General features: G+C 43.0%; 1 protein-coding gene across 1 annotated transcript; it reads right to left on the bottom strand.

Moving 5' to 3' along the window:
• Nucleotides 1–246: 246 nt before the first annotated feature.
• On the bottom strand, nt 247–17,776 carry FN3K (fructosamine 3 kinase). The gene is made up of 6 exons (XM_060253056.1): nt 17,568–17,776; nt 15,839–15,990; nt 4,568–4,659; nt 2,784–2,866; nt 1,872–1,994; nt 247–799 (listed from the first exon to the last, which is right to left on the bottom strand). The coding sequence occupies exons 1-6, from the start codon at nt 17,706–17,708 to the stop codon at nt 461–463; spliced, it is 930 nt and encodes a 309-aa protein (XP_060109039.1). The 5' UTR covers nt 17,709–17,776; the 3' UTR covers nt 247–460.
• Nucleotides 17,777–18,099: the final 323 nt, after the last annotated feature.

Raw genomic sequence — 18,099 nt, 5'->3', positions numbered from 1 at the left:
CATCTTGTCCTTCGCGGCCCCACAGAAATACATCGCCCACTATTCATCCTGCAGGAGGCATCAAGGACTGTCCTGGAGTTTTTGTCTTGTTTTTGCTGCCATCTTGTTTTATTGTTTTAACTTCGTTTTAAATATACGTACTATTATTTATTTAGATCCTAATTATCGTGAGCCACCCTAAGCCTACTCCTGGGATAGGTTGGAATAGAAGTCCACTTAAATAAATAAATAGATAATAACAGTATATAGTGTTTTTTTCTGCTTTATTAAACTAGTTAATGTGTTGGGTAAAAATCACAGAATACAGAAATTACAAGACCCAGCATTTTGCGACAAATCAACCATGCACAAATGCTATCTTAACACTCGCCTTCGGCAACTTCTAGGTTTCCTCCCACGTTCCTTGAAACAGTTATTCTGATTTCAAGCAGGTTAACCATTTCTGAGGCATGTTTGATAATTATTTTAAAAGTTTCCGCATGACGTTAAGAGTAGATCCTCGATACCCTGTTCCAAAATGATTCCAGTGGTTAATATAGTTAAATAACTGGTAAAGCTTGTTGCGTTTCTCAAAGCCTGGAGCTTTGGGGATTTTGCTATGATAAGTGGAGAAGAAAGAACTGCTGAAGCCACCAAACATCATAGCAATTGCAAGTTCACATTCTGAATGGCCATAGAAACAAGCAGGGTCAAAGAGAATGGGCCCGGAGTCATCTTCAGCTACATTTCCTGCCCACAGGTCCCCATGAAGCAGGGCAGGAACAATCTCCAAGTCACAAAACATCTCTGGAATCTTTGGCTGTAAAAAGCAAAAGTAGTTTTTAAACAACAGAAAATTGCCCAATGAGAGGAAGCAGAATATGAGAAAAATAAAGGTCCCCCAAACACATTAAGCAAAAGCATACCAAGTCCTGAATATTGTTACCTTTTTACTAATTTTCATCTCAGTTTGTATATTTTGCATATTACAGGCTGGATATGGTTTCCTTCTATCTAGCTGGATCCAGCAACCCACTCAGACTTCTACTGACATCACCATAGAGGAAGTCTTTCTCAAACCATGGAAGTCTTGGCAGAATTAGATATAACTTCATGGAAAGGAATCTCTGGATCCAAGTCAGTGGATTGGATGCCACCAGTTTCTGTCTGTTTTATTGCTCAAGCTGACACAACTCTTATTATTGTAGACCCTGCCCCACCTGCCTTTTATCCATGCACACCCAGCTAAAGGACACTCCTTCAATGTTTCACCATCAGAAAAGCTGGTTGGATCCAACCCTACGAGTTTTGCTATTTTGATTATCATGTTTGATACCCTTGCTATGAATTGACCAGTGTTCCCTCTAAGCTTTGTTGCCTGCTGTAGGACTCTATGCTTTCTAATATGCTCCACTTGCTTGTCTGTAAAACAATATATTATAAGTATCCCAATAAAACCCTGCCATGCTACCCTTGTCTGAGGACACAGGGCAATAAAGCAACATGGAAGAACATGGAGGGGATCAGGGGACACAAGGATGTCGTTTGTTTGAGCCATCCAAGCACTGTCATGAATGGAGTTCTAAATGATAAGAGCATCAGGAAAAATAGGCAATGGGATGTTGTGTAGAAGAACAAAATGGAGACTGCAGCTCTATACATGACAGGAATTAGAGTCAGGCAAAGCATGAAACTGGGCTCAACTTTGGCTTGTGATCCCATATTGCACTTTACATTAGTAAATGGGCAATATGGAAGGAAGACATAATGCCTGTAGTAAAATCTATAATGGGTGATGTGAAGAAGAGGTGACGCTAGAAACCTAGCCTGTAGGAAGAATGGTACACAGAACTCTTCTCTTCCAATGTGGTCTTCTGGCTTCTCCTTCTTACCTTTAATTGAGACCAAAGTTCTCCTGCCTCTTTGTCTCCATAATCTCTCTCAATCAAGTCCATTTGGGCTTGGAGACGATGACGTACAAAGAAAGTGGCCCAGTCACTTTGCCATTCATTCACCTACAAAATAAACCATCTTGATTCACAAAACATGAGGGAAAACAACTCTATAAAGCCTTTAGAGAAGAAAGGATGTACACTATGTCTATTTCAACTGATGGCTAAACATAGGCTGTCCTCAATTCATTTGGCTAATCTTTCAGGGATTTCTTTTCCTTAGAGGTATAACATCCCATGGCAATAAATGCCTCAAGTAATTTAGGCACTGTCAAGCATATTTACTACAACTAAAGCAGTTTACATTTTGGGTTACAGACAACTCAGAAAGCTCAGGTTGGTGTAATAAACCTAAGCATAGCCTCGTTTTTGTTGGTGTGTGGCAGTTTCTAATTTAAAACGTTTTCCACGGGGTACTTCAGTTACTTAATAAAATATAAGATAATTTCATATGTTTATTACAAGCAAATATTAATACTTGTGCAAAACTGGTCACCGTTCATCTGTTGTGATGAATGTGGCATTCACCTTCATACTGAACAAGAAGAGCCTTCATAAATGTGTCCAGGGTTTTTAAAAAATGAATTGTTTATCTCATACCTTTTTAAATAGAGAAGATGGGTATGAGGGAGAAAGAAAAAGTCTGATTAATGGGAGCAATTCACAGAAGACCTGTGTCTTCTGAAATCTTTGTTTGAAGTAAATATTTTTTAAGTTAGAGAAAGCAGAAGTTTCAACAGATGAAGCATGAGAAATAACTGATGTAAGCATGATAAACTGCAAACAGTATAAATCAGATTCTATTAACAGTAGGCTGTTTCTATATCAAACATTGTAAACAGAGGACCCTACCTGAGCTATGTAGCCACAGCAGGTGACTGTATGAAATCCAAACTTATCCACATACTGGGGTTCATTCAAGCCTGCTCCCTTTCCTGCCAAATAAAATAAAACTCACATAAAAGCCCGGGAAGAGCAGCGCCTCCACCACCCCTTCCCAGGCATTGTAATGGTGGGGGGGCTGCCCGAGGAGGGGGGGGAGGCAGGCAGCAAGTCTGAGGTAGGAAAACCAGCCAGGCAAGCCGGCTCCGTCAGGCTCACCCGCCCTTCAGCAGCTCCTCAGCCCCTCTTCTGCATCTGGCAGCACCAGGCCAGCCAACACTGGCTCTCACAGAGCAAACGGGACAGGGAGAGAGATGGATTGGGCTGGCAAAAAAGTTCCCTTTGCTCTTTCGGCTGCCTCCGCTCTTTCTTTCAAGTGCAAATGGGGGGGGGGGGACAAATTCCCTTTGTTCCCTGGGGAGGGGGAAGGGAAAGAGACAGCGGAAAGACCAGGTTGTCCGGGAAGCCCAGCAAAGTTTCCCTCCAGGTTTTGTGTGCACTGCTTCTCTGGGATGGCTGCTCCAGAGCCTCCAGTCAGTTCAGCAAGAAAGAGTCTGGATTGTTTCTGCGAGTCAGACTGGTTTGCAGGTTGTCTCTCTCTTGCTCTCTCTTTCTCTCAGTAGCAGAGGCAGGCCCTGTGCTAAGGATGAAGCGTGTTTGGGGGCGGGGGGGGGGGGAGGTGGAAGGCGGCAGCCGCCGGGAGGTGGCAGGAAGGCGACAGGAAGGCAGCAGCACCTGCGGGGAGGTGGTGGAAGGCAGCGGTGGGAAGGCAGCAGCAGGGGCTTTTGAGGTTGCCTGCAGGCTGCAGTGGGGCAGGCATGTCTCTGAGATAATTGGCAAGGCCCCGTCCCCCTCAGAGTTTGACTGCCTAGGTGCACAGGCAGTGGGGTGGGTGCTCCAGCTTGGAAATAATTTGCAAGGGGGCCCCCAAGATTTCGACTGCCTAGGGGCCTCCACAGGGTTTAATCCGGCCCTGGGAGGGGCCATAGCTCAGTGGTAGAACATCTGCTTGGCAAGCATATGATCCCAGGTTCTATCCATGGTATCTCCCATTTAAAATAATCAGGTAATAGTTTGTGTGCCAGACATCTGCAAAAAGGCCTAGAAGAGCCAGTGCTAATCTGAGCAGATAATCCTGACCTTGATGGACCAAGAGTCTGATTCAGTATAAGATGCATTAATGTGGGTACTGTATGTTGTGGAGCTGAAAAGGGGAAAGTACTGGCTGTATATTTCTCTTTATAACTCTGCAATTTAAAGAGCTAGAGAGTTACTTTTTTTTAAAAGAAAGTTGATAATAATACCTTTTATTTATATCCCGCCCTCCCCGCCTCGGCAGGCTCGGGGCGGCTAAGTATATTGTTGCAATAGATAGTTATAATGCTATAACAATGTAGCTATTTCCAGTTTTCTAAGGCCTGAAAAAGTCCTCCAGTAGCAATGGGGAAATGCCAGCCACAGAGATCTGGGGCAAGAAAAGTGTAAGGGAAGCTTCTCTGTATATGCTTCATTGTCACCGTGAATGCCTCTGCAGCCATAGCAGCACCAACAACTACCTGGGGAATCATCACCATGTAGAAGCAGGCAGTGTCTATTTCTTGGAACAAAATTGTAACAGCAAATAACTTGTTGTGCTAAGTTCTATTAATTTAAATAAGATTTAACTGCAACTAACTCCCTCTGCACTGAAGCAATTATCTCATAGAGAACAAATTACTACACATTTATAACCACTACCTCTACCCATATTTTACCAACTGTCTTTTCTTCTTTCTTTAATTTCTCTCCAAGTTTTTGATTGTAAAGGTGAAGATCTGCTACTTGGTCTCCAAGTTTTGCTGAGTATCTGGAATAACAAAGAAATAAGATCCAAGACCATGATTAGGGCGCTTCAAAACCAGTCAAGGTACCAGCTAAGTTTAATGCAGACAGAAAGATTACTCATAACATACACAGACACCCCAAACTGAATATATGTATAATAAAAATCAGAAGAATATGAAGCAGCTGAGTTCAGAAATAGCTTATTGAGAAATGTAAGTCACCAAGCCAGGTGTTCCTGTTAATATCTATCTATCTATCTATCTATCTATCTATCTATCTATCTATCTATCTATCTATCTATCTATCTATCTATCTATCTATCTATCTATCTATCTATCTATCAATCATCTCAGGTTTATATTCTGCGCTACCCTATGAACAGGCTCAGGGCAGGTTACAATGAAATCAAACAATTAAAATCAATAAAGACATAACATTAAAACAGTTAAAACAACCTGATTACAGAGCTGGAGACATTAATACAGTTATATAATTGATATAAAGAAACCAGTGCATGCTGCTTGGTATATAAATGCTTATTATGAGGTGACGAAATTATATGCAGCAGACAATGCTTAATGGAGACTTTTTATTATGGTCCCAGTTTAGAGTTTTTTCTGGATAATGGCAACTTGACTTAGAAAGAGATTCCTTGAAATAGGATCCTGTCATCATTTGTTGCTTCTACTGCTGTCATTGGAGAGGATCTGCATGACTTTTGGATTATCCACCTGTGATGATTGTCTGTGATGTAAGGATTTGTTATCCTTTAAGAATCTTCATTTTGCTACTGGACTATTATTTGACAATTATATTGTTATAGCTATTAAGAACCACTTGGACTCTCCATGATTTCGAATAAATTGTTTATTTGGTACATTTTTGGTCATGGTTCTTGTTTGTTTATATTGTTCCTCTTCCATGACTCCTCCTTTCTTTTCTTGAAGTTGGAAAAATGCATCCTGGGCCTCCACTGATAAGGAAGAGTCCAAGAGCATGCCCAAACTCTTGCCGGTATCAGCAGCACACCATCACGTGCATGGAGTTGGGAGTCCCAGCCTCAGATCTCTCCCCACCGCCAGCCACAGGACCTCTGTCTTTGATGGATTCGGTCTCAGCCGGCTCTGCTTCAGCCATCCAGCCAAAGCCTCTAGTCCCACAGCCAAACTAGATACGGTGGCAGCCAACCAGTCAGCCATCAATAGATACAGCTGGTAAAAGCCCACCCTCTCTCCCAGCACTTCCCTCTGTCCCCGACCCTGGACAAATGAAATTAACCACTTCACAGCTACTCCATGGACTCCTATGTCAGCAAGGCAGTGAGCCAATAAGTTGTAGTTGACAGTGTCAAATGCTGCTGTCAAATATAACAACTGCAGCAGCACCAACCCGCTTCAGTCCTACTGTCTGTGGAGATCATCTGTGAGGATGACCAGCACTGTCTCTGTCCCATGGCCAGGGCGGAAACCCGACTAGAATTAATCTAGGGCTGGTTTTTCTTCAAGAAAACTCTGGAGCTGCTGGTCCACCACTCTCTCAATTAATTTGCCCCAAAACAATAAGATTTGAAAATGGTCAGTTATTGGCTAGATCCAATTGATCTAACAATGGCTTTTTCAAGAGCAGCATTACCACAGCACCCTTTAATCCCCCTGGATAAGCCTCAGAATTGAGGGACAGATTGATAATGTCGGGGGACATTCCATTGCCACTGGCCATCATCTGCCACAATGGACACAGGTCAAGGAGGCTCATGGTCACCCTAACAGCACCCTGGATCCTGTTGATGTCATGCCAAAAGAGTTGGCTGAAGGTGTCAAACACTGACAAGGGGCCTCAAGTTCCATTACTGTATCAACACTGACAAGGCAGCCAAGGGGCCTCAAGTTCCATTACTGTATCAACTGTGGAAGGCAGGCTTTGGCAAAGTGACAAAATGACTCACAACTAAAAGGCCAGGTTTCTTGTATTTCGGGTTCTCCCTGACAAGGATCAAATTATCCTAAATAATTGTGCCGGGCAAGAGCTAGCGGATGCAATGGAAGCTGCAAAAAAATCCCTCTTCAGCTTTCGCTGCCATCTCATAGGTATTCATAAACGTCCTATTGCTCACCTTGCCACATTTCCCATGCCTCAGCCTCTCTCCACTGTGGCCACCATTTTCTTCCCTGCCCTTAAATAAAGACGTGAAGGACTGTTCTGGGGGTGGGGGGAAACATTTGCACAAAAACTTTCCTCCCAAATAATAATAATAATAAATTTTATTTGTATCCCGCCCTCCCCGCCAAGGCAGCTCAGGGCGGCTAACAACCTTTTATACATGTACAATAATAAATAAAAACTTTAAGTTTAACAATAAAAACATTTAAACATTATAAAAACCAGTTAATATTTAAGAATTCATAATTTAAATTAATTTAAGTTAATCTGGCAGCAATGGTGGCATTCTGACGCTGGTTTCTGCCAGTTTAAATAATTCTATGATAATGTAGGTCCTTGAAACAGGACCGTGCTGGCGGGTCCTTAATTCACAATAATTCAGCAGCCGGTGTATGTTCGTTTAAAGAGGACAGTTTTGCAGGCCCTGCAGAACTGATCAAGGTTCCGCAGGGCCCACACCTCCTCCGGAAGCTGATTCCATAAGGCAGGGGCCGCAGCTGAGAAGGCCCGTGCTCTGCTGTTCTGGAGCTTGACCTCTCTCGGCCCAGGGATAGTCATTTTATTTTTTCCAACTGACCTCAGTGCCCTCTGGGGTTCATATGGGGAGATACGGTCCCTCAGGTAGGCTGGTCCTCGGCCATACAAGGCTTTAAAGGTAATAACCAACACTTTGTACTGGACTCGGTATGTAATTGTAAAGACTTAAAATGTCCAGTAGAGAAATTGGGAAATTTAGGGGAGCCATGAAAAAAAACTATCCTTAATTTTGTTTTGGAATGAATTTTTTAAGGCACATTTTACTGATTCAAAATGTATAGCATGAAAAAAAATTCTGCAAAAATTCCTGCTCCAAAAAAGCCCTGAATATCATGTTGCAATTTATTTTGGATTTCTATTCTGTAATTGTTGAAATTATTATTTTTTTTACTTCAGTTGCTCTTTTTTCTTTCATTATATGGTAAATCTTTGTCCATCTCTTTTTCTAGCACTCCTCTAACTTAATTATTCATTAATTCGTCTAGCCAAGAACTTAGCTTGTATAGACTTAGCAGAATCTTCAAAATGTACTTCGAGAATCTGTTGCGGCAGCTTATATTTGTGTCTATTTGTTTTCCATTACGTTGTATTCTGTTAATAGGTGATACTAACCTGACAATACAATGTACACATGGTTAAAAAACAAAACAAAGCAACACACAATGTGATGCCAGGTTCTCAATACAGATACGTTTTCTAGTAAATATTTCAGCCAAATAAGAAACTGCCCTCCTCGTGTTTAAATAAGTATAAGATGTGGTTGTGCAGTCAATAAATACAGTATGCAGAAGGCTGAGTAGGGTCATCAATAACAACAAAAAACCAATGCTTTTCAATATTATAAAGTGAAAGGGCAGTGAAAGCTGCTGTATGGACATTCTAGGGTTGTTATTCCATCACCAGTAACCCCTAGGACTTTTCTATGGGCAGCACCATGGGGCAATGGCATCCTTGACATGGTGAGATCAGTTCTCAGTGGAATCCAAGAAGTAATGTCACTGCCTACCATGATGTCAAACATGCAGCCCATGGGCCAGATCAGGCCCTTGAAGGGCTCCAATCAGATCCTCCAGCAACTGGCTGTCATCTGCTTCATTTTCCCTTGCCTGCTTTTTTTCGGTCGCCATTTTGTGTTTCTCCCCTCCCCCCCCTGACAATCGTGTATGCAATATCAATCTCTTCTCTGGGTTCAACTTTCTCAAAAAAAGAGATCAGGTTAGTTTGACATGACTTGTTCTTGAGAAACCCATGCTGGCTCTTAGTAATCACATTCATTCTTTCAAGGCTGACTTTTTGATGATTTGTTCTAAAACTTTTCCAGGTATAGATGTCAAGCTGACAGGTCGGTAGTTACCCGGATCCTCCTTTTCCCCTTTTCTTGAAGATGGGGACAACATTTGCCTGCCTCCAATCTTCCACCACCTCTCCTGTTCTCCAAGGATTCTCAAAAATAATGGCCAGAGGCTCAGAAATTATATCCGCAAGCTCTTTTAGAACCCTTGGATGCAGTTCATCTGACCCTGAGGACTTAGTTTCATTTAAATAAAATAGGTGTTTATGTACTACCCCTATGCTGATCCTAGGTTGGAACTTCATACCCTCCTTATATGTTCTGTTTTTGCCATGTTGAGCACTGTTTTCCTCAGAAGAGAAGACTGAGGAAAAGTAGGAATTGAGAAGTTCCGCCCTCTCTTCATTACCTATTACAATTTCACTTTCCTGCCCTCTCAATGGGCCTACTATGTCCTTGTTCTTTTTCTCTGAACATAAGAAAAGAACCCTTTTTTGTTGTTTTTAGCATCTTTGGCCAGCCTAAGTTTATACTGAGCTTTACCTTTCCTAACTTTTTCTCTACAAGCACTGTGATTTGTTTATATTCATCCTTGGTCATAAGGCCCTCCTTCCAATTCCTAAAGGAGTCTTTTTTATTTCTCAAGTCTTTAGAGAGCTGTTTATGGAGCCAACTCAGCTTCTTTAGGCTTTTTCCATTTTTCCTTTTCATAGGAATCATCTGTGATTGCACTTTCAGTATTTTGCTTTTAAGAAACTCCCACCCCTTCTGAACCCCCTTCTTCCACAGTATTTCTGACCATGGGATTTTACCCAGCATAGTTCTAAGTTTATCGAAGTTTGCCTTTCTGAAGTCCAACCTATAAGTCTGACTACATATAGCTTTTCCCTTCTCTAACTTTTAAAACCACATGGTCACTATTGCCCAGGGTGCCCACTATTTTCACTTCTTAATCAATTCTTCCTTATTGGTGAGAATCAAATCCAAGATAGCAGATCTCCTTGTTTCCTTCCTCACTTTCTGGAAAAGGAAGTTGTCAGACAAGTCAGGAATCTATATGACTTTTCATTTTTAGCAGAGTTGGACTTCCAACAGATGTCTGGGTAATTGAAATCTCCCATGATCACTGTATCCCTTCTCTTGGAGAACTTTGCAATCTGTTGTAGGAGTATCTCATCCAAGTCCTCTGCCTGGCTTGGTGGTCTAAAGCAGACCCCCACAATAATATCACTGTTTTTTCTTACTCCTTTTATTTTTACCCAGAGACTCTCAACTGAGCTGCCATGTTCAGATTCACATATTTCCTCACAAGTATATGCCTCCTTCACATATACTGCTACGCCTCTGCCCTTTCTCATTTGCTTGTCCCTTTTAAATAAGTTGTACCCCTGAATCCTAATATTTCAGTTATGAGTGTCATCCCACCAAGTTTCAGTAAGGCCTATTATGTCATAGTCTCCTTCCTTTATTCCAGTTTCTCCTGTTTGTTTCCCATACTCTGTGCATTGGATGTTAACAAGGCTTTTATGCGTGACTCGGGATCGAGTGCACATATATGCAGATTTCATCAATGGTTTGTCTGGATGAGAGTGAAAGGAGAACGCTTAAATTAGCTAACGGAGATCTCCTTGAGACCCACGGAGTTGGGAACGTAAAAATTTCACTTTATTCAAGTGATGCAGAGCTTACTGATGTCTTGTTGAAGGACTGTATTTACTCCAAGCAAGCAGACCAGAATCTGATCTCTGTAACCAAGTTAACAGATCATGGAAATGTATTTTTGATTAAGGATAGACAATGTACCATTGCCCACCCCGGCAGTGATGTGCTTATAGAAGCAGTGAAGTCTGATGGTGCATACTATCTGGAACCTGTTGAGAATGGGCATGCTTACCAAGCTAGAACGAGTCTGTGTCCTCATAAAGAATGCCTTTATGCCTGGCACCAGAGGTTGCGACACAGGAATTTGGACTTTGCTTTATGCTTGTGAAATTATGCATGTGAAGTTATGCATGTGTATGCTTTATGCATGCTTTGCTTTATGCATCTGAAGTTAAGTTTACTGAATGTGGCCAAAAGGTGCATGGCTGTGAGATCTGTATAAAGGGGAAAGGCACAGCGCCACACTATGGCAATAAAAAGCCATTGCACAATGAGAAGTTTCTGGAAACTGGGTTCAGTGACGTAATAGGCCCTCTAAGACAGAGCACAGGCAGAAACAAACACATACTGACCTTCCAAGAGCGGAAAACTCTTTTTGTGTATGCATACCTGTTGAAGTCTAAAAGTAAAGTCCTGGATAAGTTTAAAGTGTATGTGGCTGTAGTTAAAAACAAATTTGGCAAAGCTCCAGAGACACTGTTTACTGACAAAGGCTCTGAATACTGCAATCAGGAATTTCAGAGTTTTCTGGAACAAGAGGGAATCCAGCATAAAACCACTGTTGGTTATAGCCCACAGCAGAATGGCTCTGCAGAACGTTTGAACAGGGCTTTGTTAAACACGGCTAGATGTCTGTTTATGCAAGCAAACCTGCCAGAGCAATACTGGGGTGAAGCTCTTAATACTGTAGTGTATCTGCACAATAGAGTTCCTTCTGCAGTCACAGATAAATTGCCTTTTGAGGACTGGCATGATAGAAAGCCATCTCTTAAACACCTAAGACATTTTGGATCCAGGGTTTATGTTCATATCCCTGATAAAAGAAGGGGGAAGCTAGAAGCTAGAGCAGACCTGGGCATCCTAGTTGGCTACGCCCAAGGAGGCAAAGGCTACAGGGTGATGGATCCAAAGACTCTGTTATCTAAAGAATGCAATGCTGTGCATATTGATGAGAGCAGTGTACCCCTGACACCTGAGACAGCAGAGCCCACCATGCAGGAAGATCATGAAATTGATGCAGGGATGTCCCTCACTAAAATGGTCGATTGGCTGACTGCCAGAAGTGCCAACTCTCAAGGTAGGCCAGACAGTACCCCAGAAACAGAAGGGGAGTCAGATCAAGCTGGACCAGAAGGGGAGACAGGCAGTACTGTGAGGCAATCTCAGAGAAGTAATAAAGGAGTACCACCTGCCAGATATGGTGTTTGTCAAGTTCTGCAATCTGCAGAAGGATTCTCAGATTGTGAGGAAATCCCAAAAGAAATGATTGTAAAGTATGCTGCTCTCAGAACCCTACTGAGTATAGCAGCACTGAAAGAGATGCATGTGCAGCACCTTGAGACAGGAAAGGCAAACTTCAAGGAGAACTTACCTGAGAAAGAGGAGAAAGGACTGAATGAAAGGCTAACTGTTTTACTGCGGAAGCAAAGGTTCCAACAAGGGGAAATAGAACCCAGCCTCTTCTTCAGACTGAAGAATGATAAATGCCAGTATATATTAATGTCAACTGATGGACTGTTGTTATGCTGTAAAAATGAGACTGATGTGCAAGAAATAGTTGACAAGCTAAATGAAGAAGTGGAAGTAAAACGTTTTCGGACTTTGAACCACTATCTTGGGATACAGATAGAAAGAACAGAAAATGGAGGTTTTCTTCTGAATCAGAGGACCAAGATCCTGAATCTTGCTATGGCACTGAGCCTGGAAGATGTCAAAAGAGCAAGTTTCCCACTTGACCCATCTTACCTCAAGCTGGAAGATGGAGTGCCTCTCAAGGACAATAGACTGTACAGAGAAACTACTGGGAAACTGTTGTACCTAGCTCAACTTACCCGACCTGACATAAGTGCAGCCGTTGGAATCTTGAGCAGAAAGACAAGTTCACCCCATCACCACGATTGGAATGCTGTGAAGAGACTTTTTAAGTACCTTATTGGGACAGCTGATCTGAATTTGAAGATCACAGCTGATGACAACCCAAGACTGGTTGGATATATGGATGCAGATTGGGCCGAAGACACTACTGATCGCAAATCAGTAAGTGGTCACCTGTTTTTCTATGGAAACAACCTGATCAACTGGACAAGTCACAAGTAAAGCATAGTAACTATGTCCTCAACGGAAGCTGAATTTGATTCTGCAGCAGGAGCCTGCAATGAGCTTGAATGGATCATGCACCTGCTGAAAGACTTTGTAATAGAAGAGCCTATTCCAGGAACCCTGTTTGAAGATAACAGACCTTGTCTGTTTGATCAAGAGTGAGAGCATTAAAGGCAAGACCAAGCACATTTCTGTGAGATATCACAAGGTGAGGGTGTTGCAGCAACAAGGAATGATTGAAGTAAAGTTTTGTTCTTCTGAAGAGATGATTACTGACATCCTGATCAAGCCGCTCAGCAAGAAGTTTGAGCACCTGCAAGAGAAGCTGAACCTTCATGACTTCAGTTCGTGAACTTGAGAAGGGGATTGTTGGGTTTTTGGCAATTTCACTTCCTGTAGTCATGAGTTAATTAATTGTTTGTTTATGCATGCTGATTCTTAGCCAGTCAGTGGTAGGACCTATCAGAATGTCTGCACATATTTCCCACCTGAAGCTAGGTGTCAATATGCATAGTGACCTGTAAGGGAAAGTCCTAATTGGGTAATCAATATATTTGGGGTTGGTCTGAGGGAAAGCATTGGGTTATAATTTATGGTCCTTTGTTTAAGCCCTTAGATCTCCACCAGTTGCTGTTTAGACTTGAGAGAGTCAACATGTAAGTAAGAGGAGTCAGATAGGATGTTAGATTCTTTCTTGTTTTGTAGAACTCCAAGTTATTCCCTTCCCTCAGTAGACAAGTAAAATTACTTTGTTTAAAGCTAAATTGTGTGCCTGGCTATTATTGTAGTTCATTCTACATTACTCTGCTAAATGCTACATATTCTAACAGATACATTACTTTCTTCTATACTGCAGTCAGCAGACCCATATCAAATGTCAATAAATTTCAGATACAATGTGAAGGAAGAATGCTACTAGTTAATATTGTGTTCAGTTTGGGGCACCACCATTTAAGAAGCATATAGACAAGCTGGAAAATGTCCAGAAGAGAGCAATGAAAATGGTAAAGGATATGGAAACTAAGTCCTATGAGGAAAGGTTGAAGGAGCTGAGTATGTTTAGTCTGGAGAGGAGATGACTACGAGATGATATTCCAGTATTTAAAGGCTGTCATGTAGAGGATGGTGTGGAGTTGTTTTCTGTGGCCCCAGAAGAGAAGACCAAAACCAATGGGTTGAGATTAAATCAATAGTTTTCGGCTAAACATTAGGAAGAACTTTCTGATGGTTAGAGTGGTACCACAGTGGAACAGGCTTCCTTGAGAAGTGGTGGGTGCTCCTTTGGAGGTTTTTAAACAGAGGCTAGATGATCATCTGACAGCAAGACTGATTCTGCAAACTTAGGCAGATCATGAGAGGGAGGACAGGAAGGGTTGCATCAGTGTTTAGTTCTCGCCATTCTTTTTGCATGCCCAGAGAAATGCTGATTGCCCCTTTGGGGTCAGGAAGCCATTTTTTCCAGACCAGTTTGGCCAGGGGTCCTGGAGGTTTTTTGCCATCTTTTGGGCATGGAACAGGGGTAATTGGAGGTGTGTGTGTGTGTGTGGGTGGCATTTGTGGATTTCCTGCATTGTGCAGAGGGTTGGACTAGATGACCCTGGAGATCTCTTCCAACTCTATGATTCTATGCCCTTTATTTTAGTGTATTTCTTATCTGGAATAGTAGATTGGAATAGTGATTGGAATGTAATGCAATGAATGTTAGCATGTAATGTCATTTAGAAAGGTTGACTGAAAAGCATTTCTCTGGTTTTGTGACAGAGGAGACATAACAACTGCATATCCAATCACTCCACCTCAAAGAAAAGATTGTTGTTAGTTATCTTAATTCTTGAGAGGAGACAAATGGAGGATAACAACAGGGTCTCAGTTAATTACTGTAAAATTACATTACATGTTAATTACAATTAAAAAATTGAGTCCAGTGGCACCTTTAAGTTCTACAAATTTTAATCCAATATATGAGCTTTCATGTACATGCATGGAAAAAAATGGCTTCGTGACCCCAAAGGGGCAATCAGCATTTCTCTGGGCATGTTAAAAGTAAATAATTACAGTTAATCATAAAGTTGGAAGGGACCTCCAGGGTCATCTAGTCCAACCCCTTGCATAATGGAGGAAATTCACAAATACCTTCCCCCCACACATACATCCCCATGTTCCATGCTCAGAAGATGGCAAAACCCATACTCTTAGCATTTCACAATTAAGAAGGATGCATCAGTCTCCAATTTTGACTTCTGTGTTTTCTCATGGAATTGAATCCAAGCAAATGGTGACCATGTTATTCCTGTTTGTTCTTTACATCTGTTAAGACATCTTCATTATGTTAAATGATAACCATATAAATAGTTATGGTTAAATGGTAACCATATAAACCATGTTATTCCTGAATCTGATAAATACCATCATCAACATCATCATCAATCACCCAATCGCTGGCACAGGCAGGTCTCTGGATGATGTACAAACACCATAAAAACAACAAGAAGATAAAACCAGTTAAAACATTCACAAGCATTCCAGTAATCATATGGCAACATAGCATTTTGTTGAATGCTAATTCACTGCACATCCTCTGCCTTTATGTATGGACTGGTAAATTCAATTTCATTGTATCTGAGGAAGTGTGCATGTACATGAAAGCTCATATATTGAATTAAACTTTGTAGGTCTTAAAGGTGCCACTGGACTCAAACTTTGTAGCAGGAAGTCCTTTGCATATGAGGCCACACACCCCTGATGTAGCCAATCCTCCTGGACCTTACAGTAGGTCCTGTACTAAGATCCCTGTAAGCTCTCGGAGGATTGGCTACATCAGGGTGTTGTGGCCTAATATGCAAAAGAGTTCCTGCTACAAAAAAAACACACAAAACCCTGGACCACACACCCCTGATGTAGCCAATCCTCCTGGACCTTACAGTAGGTCCTGTACTAAGAGCCCTGTAAGCTCTTGGGAGGATTGGCTACATCAGGGTGTTGTGGCCTAATACGCAAAGGACTTCCTGATACAAAAAAAGCCCTGACTGCTTCAGACCGATATGGCTGCCAACCTGAATCTGTCACCTGACATGAACGTGAATTTGTTAATTCTCTTGTATGTATTTTAATTAAAGGGAGATGTTATTTAAAGGGACTTTTCAAAACTACCACTGAGGCAACAGAATAAAGAACATTCATCAGGACCATGTCTCTCCTTAGCAAGGGACAGAAGGGGGGCATTGCCACATACTTGCTGAGGCTCTTCATTTCCAGGTACTCCATAGCAAATGCTGCCCCACCTCCAGGAAGATCAATCACTTTAATTGGCTTTGGAACCCGCAGAGTGTTGGTCTGCTGAATTGCATCCAAGCTTGCCATTTCGCCCTCAAACATTGTCCTAGCCTGGTCCGAAAAAAGAATGTTACTGAGAGCAATCATTTGGTTAAGATTATGATTTTGCAGAGAAGCTGATACAAGAGGGGGTTTTTTTGTTTGTTTCCTTTTGTGGAACTGTGGCCACTCTTCAGAAATTAAATAGAGGAAAAAGAATATTTCAGAAAGGCAGAACATTTGTTTAGATCTGCAGATCTGTACTCTCTCCACAGCTTATATGTACATGTGCCCACACATTGGCCTTACATCTGAATCAGCAGGCTATTGCACTGTTGTTAGTTGTCATGTGCATAAAGGTACTAGCATCTGAACCAATCTGGGTGCGCTGGTAATCCAATGAATGTTCTCACAATGAAATTCTTTGTACCAGATCGGCACCCTTATTCAGACATGTAAAGGGTAAATAAATATTTAATTGCTTTAAAAAATGAATCAACATATGTTGGCATTACTTATAGTTAGGATTGCCAGCTCCAAGCTGATAAATACCTGCAAATCTGGGGGTGGGGTGGGGCGGGCGGTGTTGGAGCCTGAGAAGGGGAGGGTTTGGGTAGAGGAGGGATTTCAATGGGGTATAATGCCATTGAAACATACTGGGTTCAGAAACATTCAACAGCAACCATACTTTATTAACAACTACACTACAAGACAACATGGCGGGGTTGGATCCCTGCTTATATGCATTCACCCAGAACAACCCCCTCCCAAGTCCAGTCCAGTCCTGGATGGTTAAAGTTCGTGCCACAGGTCTTAATAGGCGGTCAGTTAAGGCCTTCCCTAGTCGGGTGACCCGCGGTTCCCAGTGGTTCCCGTGTGTGTGCTAGGCAACGCCGTGTGTGGAAATTCAGGGACCAAAACGCAACACACAACAGCCATAGAGTCCATCTTCCAACACGGCCATTTTCTCCAAGTGAACTGACTCTGCCGCAGGCGATAAACTGCAATACTGGGAGGTCTCCAGCCACCATCTGGAAGCTGGCAACCCTACTTAATATATTGACTCTTAATTCAATGCATACCATAAAATGTTTGTAAACAACCACTGGTTGGGAAAGGCCCAGCCTGCCAAGCCCCAAACATGGGGGGGGGGGGCGGGGGGCAATCCCCTAAGCAGCATTCCCCTCGCAAGTCCCTTGACTCTGATCTGTTCAGAAGGCTGCAGCTCGTTTTAGAGCGCTCCTGGGAACACAGTGTCGGTGTCTTTCAAAGGGGACCCCAGGATTCCAGACGGCAACCTGAAAGGACGGGTTACTGCAAAAACCGGAAGTGGCCTTATTCCCAATTCTTAGAAGCACTAGGGATTTTTGACATCTTTTTAAGACGCGGCGCCAGAAACCCAGCCGCCCCTTCTGCAACCGGGAGGCCTCAGCAGCTCTTCTGCGGCGACGCCAAGGCAAATGCCGCGCGAGCGCCTTGCAGCCCTCCTCCCCCTCCGGCACCCAGCCCAACACAGGAGAATCGCGCAGGGGGCGAGGGGAGCGGAAATAGGCAATGCATTGCAAAGATTAGCAGCTGCCACCCGTTCCCCTCCCCCGACCCCTTCCGTGCAACGACACGGCCAGGCAGGACGCGAGATCGCCGTGAACCTGGGCTTTGCCGTTGATTTTCACAAACACTCGGCCACGGTCGGTTTCATAGCTCTGCCCTGGGCTTATGCAGCCCCCTCCCGAGCGGCCGAACGCCTGCAGAAGAGAGGTTTGCAGCTCCGCCTTCAGCAGTCTGTCCATGGCTGTCCCGGGCAGGTCGCTCCCGGCATGAGCTGTGTGCGGGACCCGCAGAGAGCGGAGGGGGCGCACTTGGCAGCTGGGAGGGTTGCCAAGTCCAACTTAAGAAATATCTCGGACTTTGGGGGTGGAGCCAGGAGACTTTGGGGGTGGAGCCAAGATCAAGGCTGTGACAAGCACAACTGAACTCCAAAGGGAGTTCTGGCCATCACATTTAAAGGGACTGAACACCTTTTCAATGCTTTCCTTCCATAGGACATAATGAAGGATAGGGGCGCCTTCTTTAGGGCCTCATAGAATTGGACCCCCTGGTCCAATCCTTTTGAAACTTGAGGGATATTTTGGGGAGAGGCACTAGATGCTGTACTGAACATTTGGTGCCTCTACCTCAAAA

Source organism: Heteronotia binoei, chromosome 13 (assembly GCF_032191835.1).
Source record: "Heteronotia binoei isolate CCM8104 ecotype False Entrance Well chromosome 13, APGP_CSIRO_Hbin_v1, whole genome shotgun sequence".
In the NCBI taxonomy this organism is placed as follows: domain Eukaryota; kingdom Metazoa; phylum Chordata; class Lepidosauria; order Squamata; family Gekkonidae; genus Heteronotia; species Heteronotia binoei.
Note: the sequence above shows the minus strand (reverse complement) of the source record. Positions and strands in the feature narration are given on the sequence as shown.

Excerpts from the sequence above, each read along its gene's own strand:
- FN3K (XM_060253056.1), bottom strand. The coding sequence starts at position 17,708 with ATGGACAGACTGCTGAAGGCGGAGCTGCAAACCTCTCTTCTGCAGGCG. Across the intron at positions 1,995-2,783 it reads GCTGTGGCTACATAGCTCAG|GTGAATGAATGGCAAAGTGA; the intron begins GTAGGGTCCTCT and ends TTTATTTTGTAG. Across the intron at positions 800-1,871 it reads AACTTTGGTCTCAATTAAAG|CCAAAGATTCCAGAGATGTT; the intron begins GTAAGAAGGAGA and ends TGCTTTTTACAG.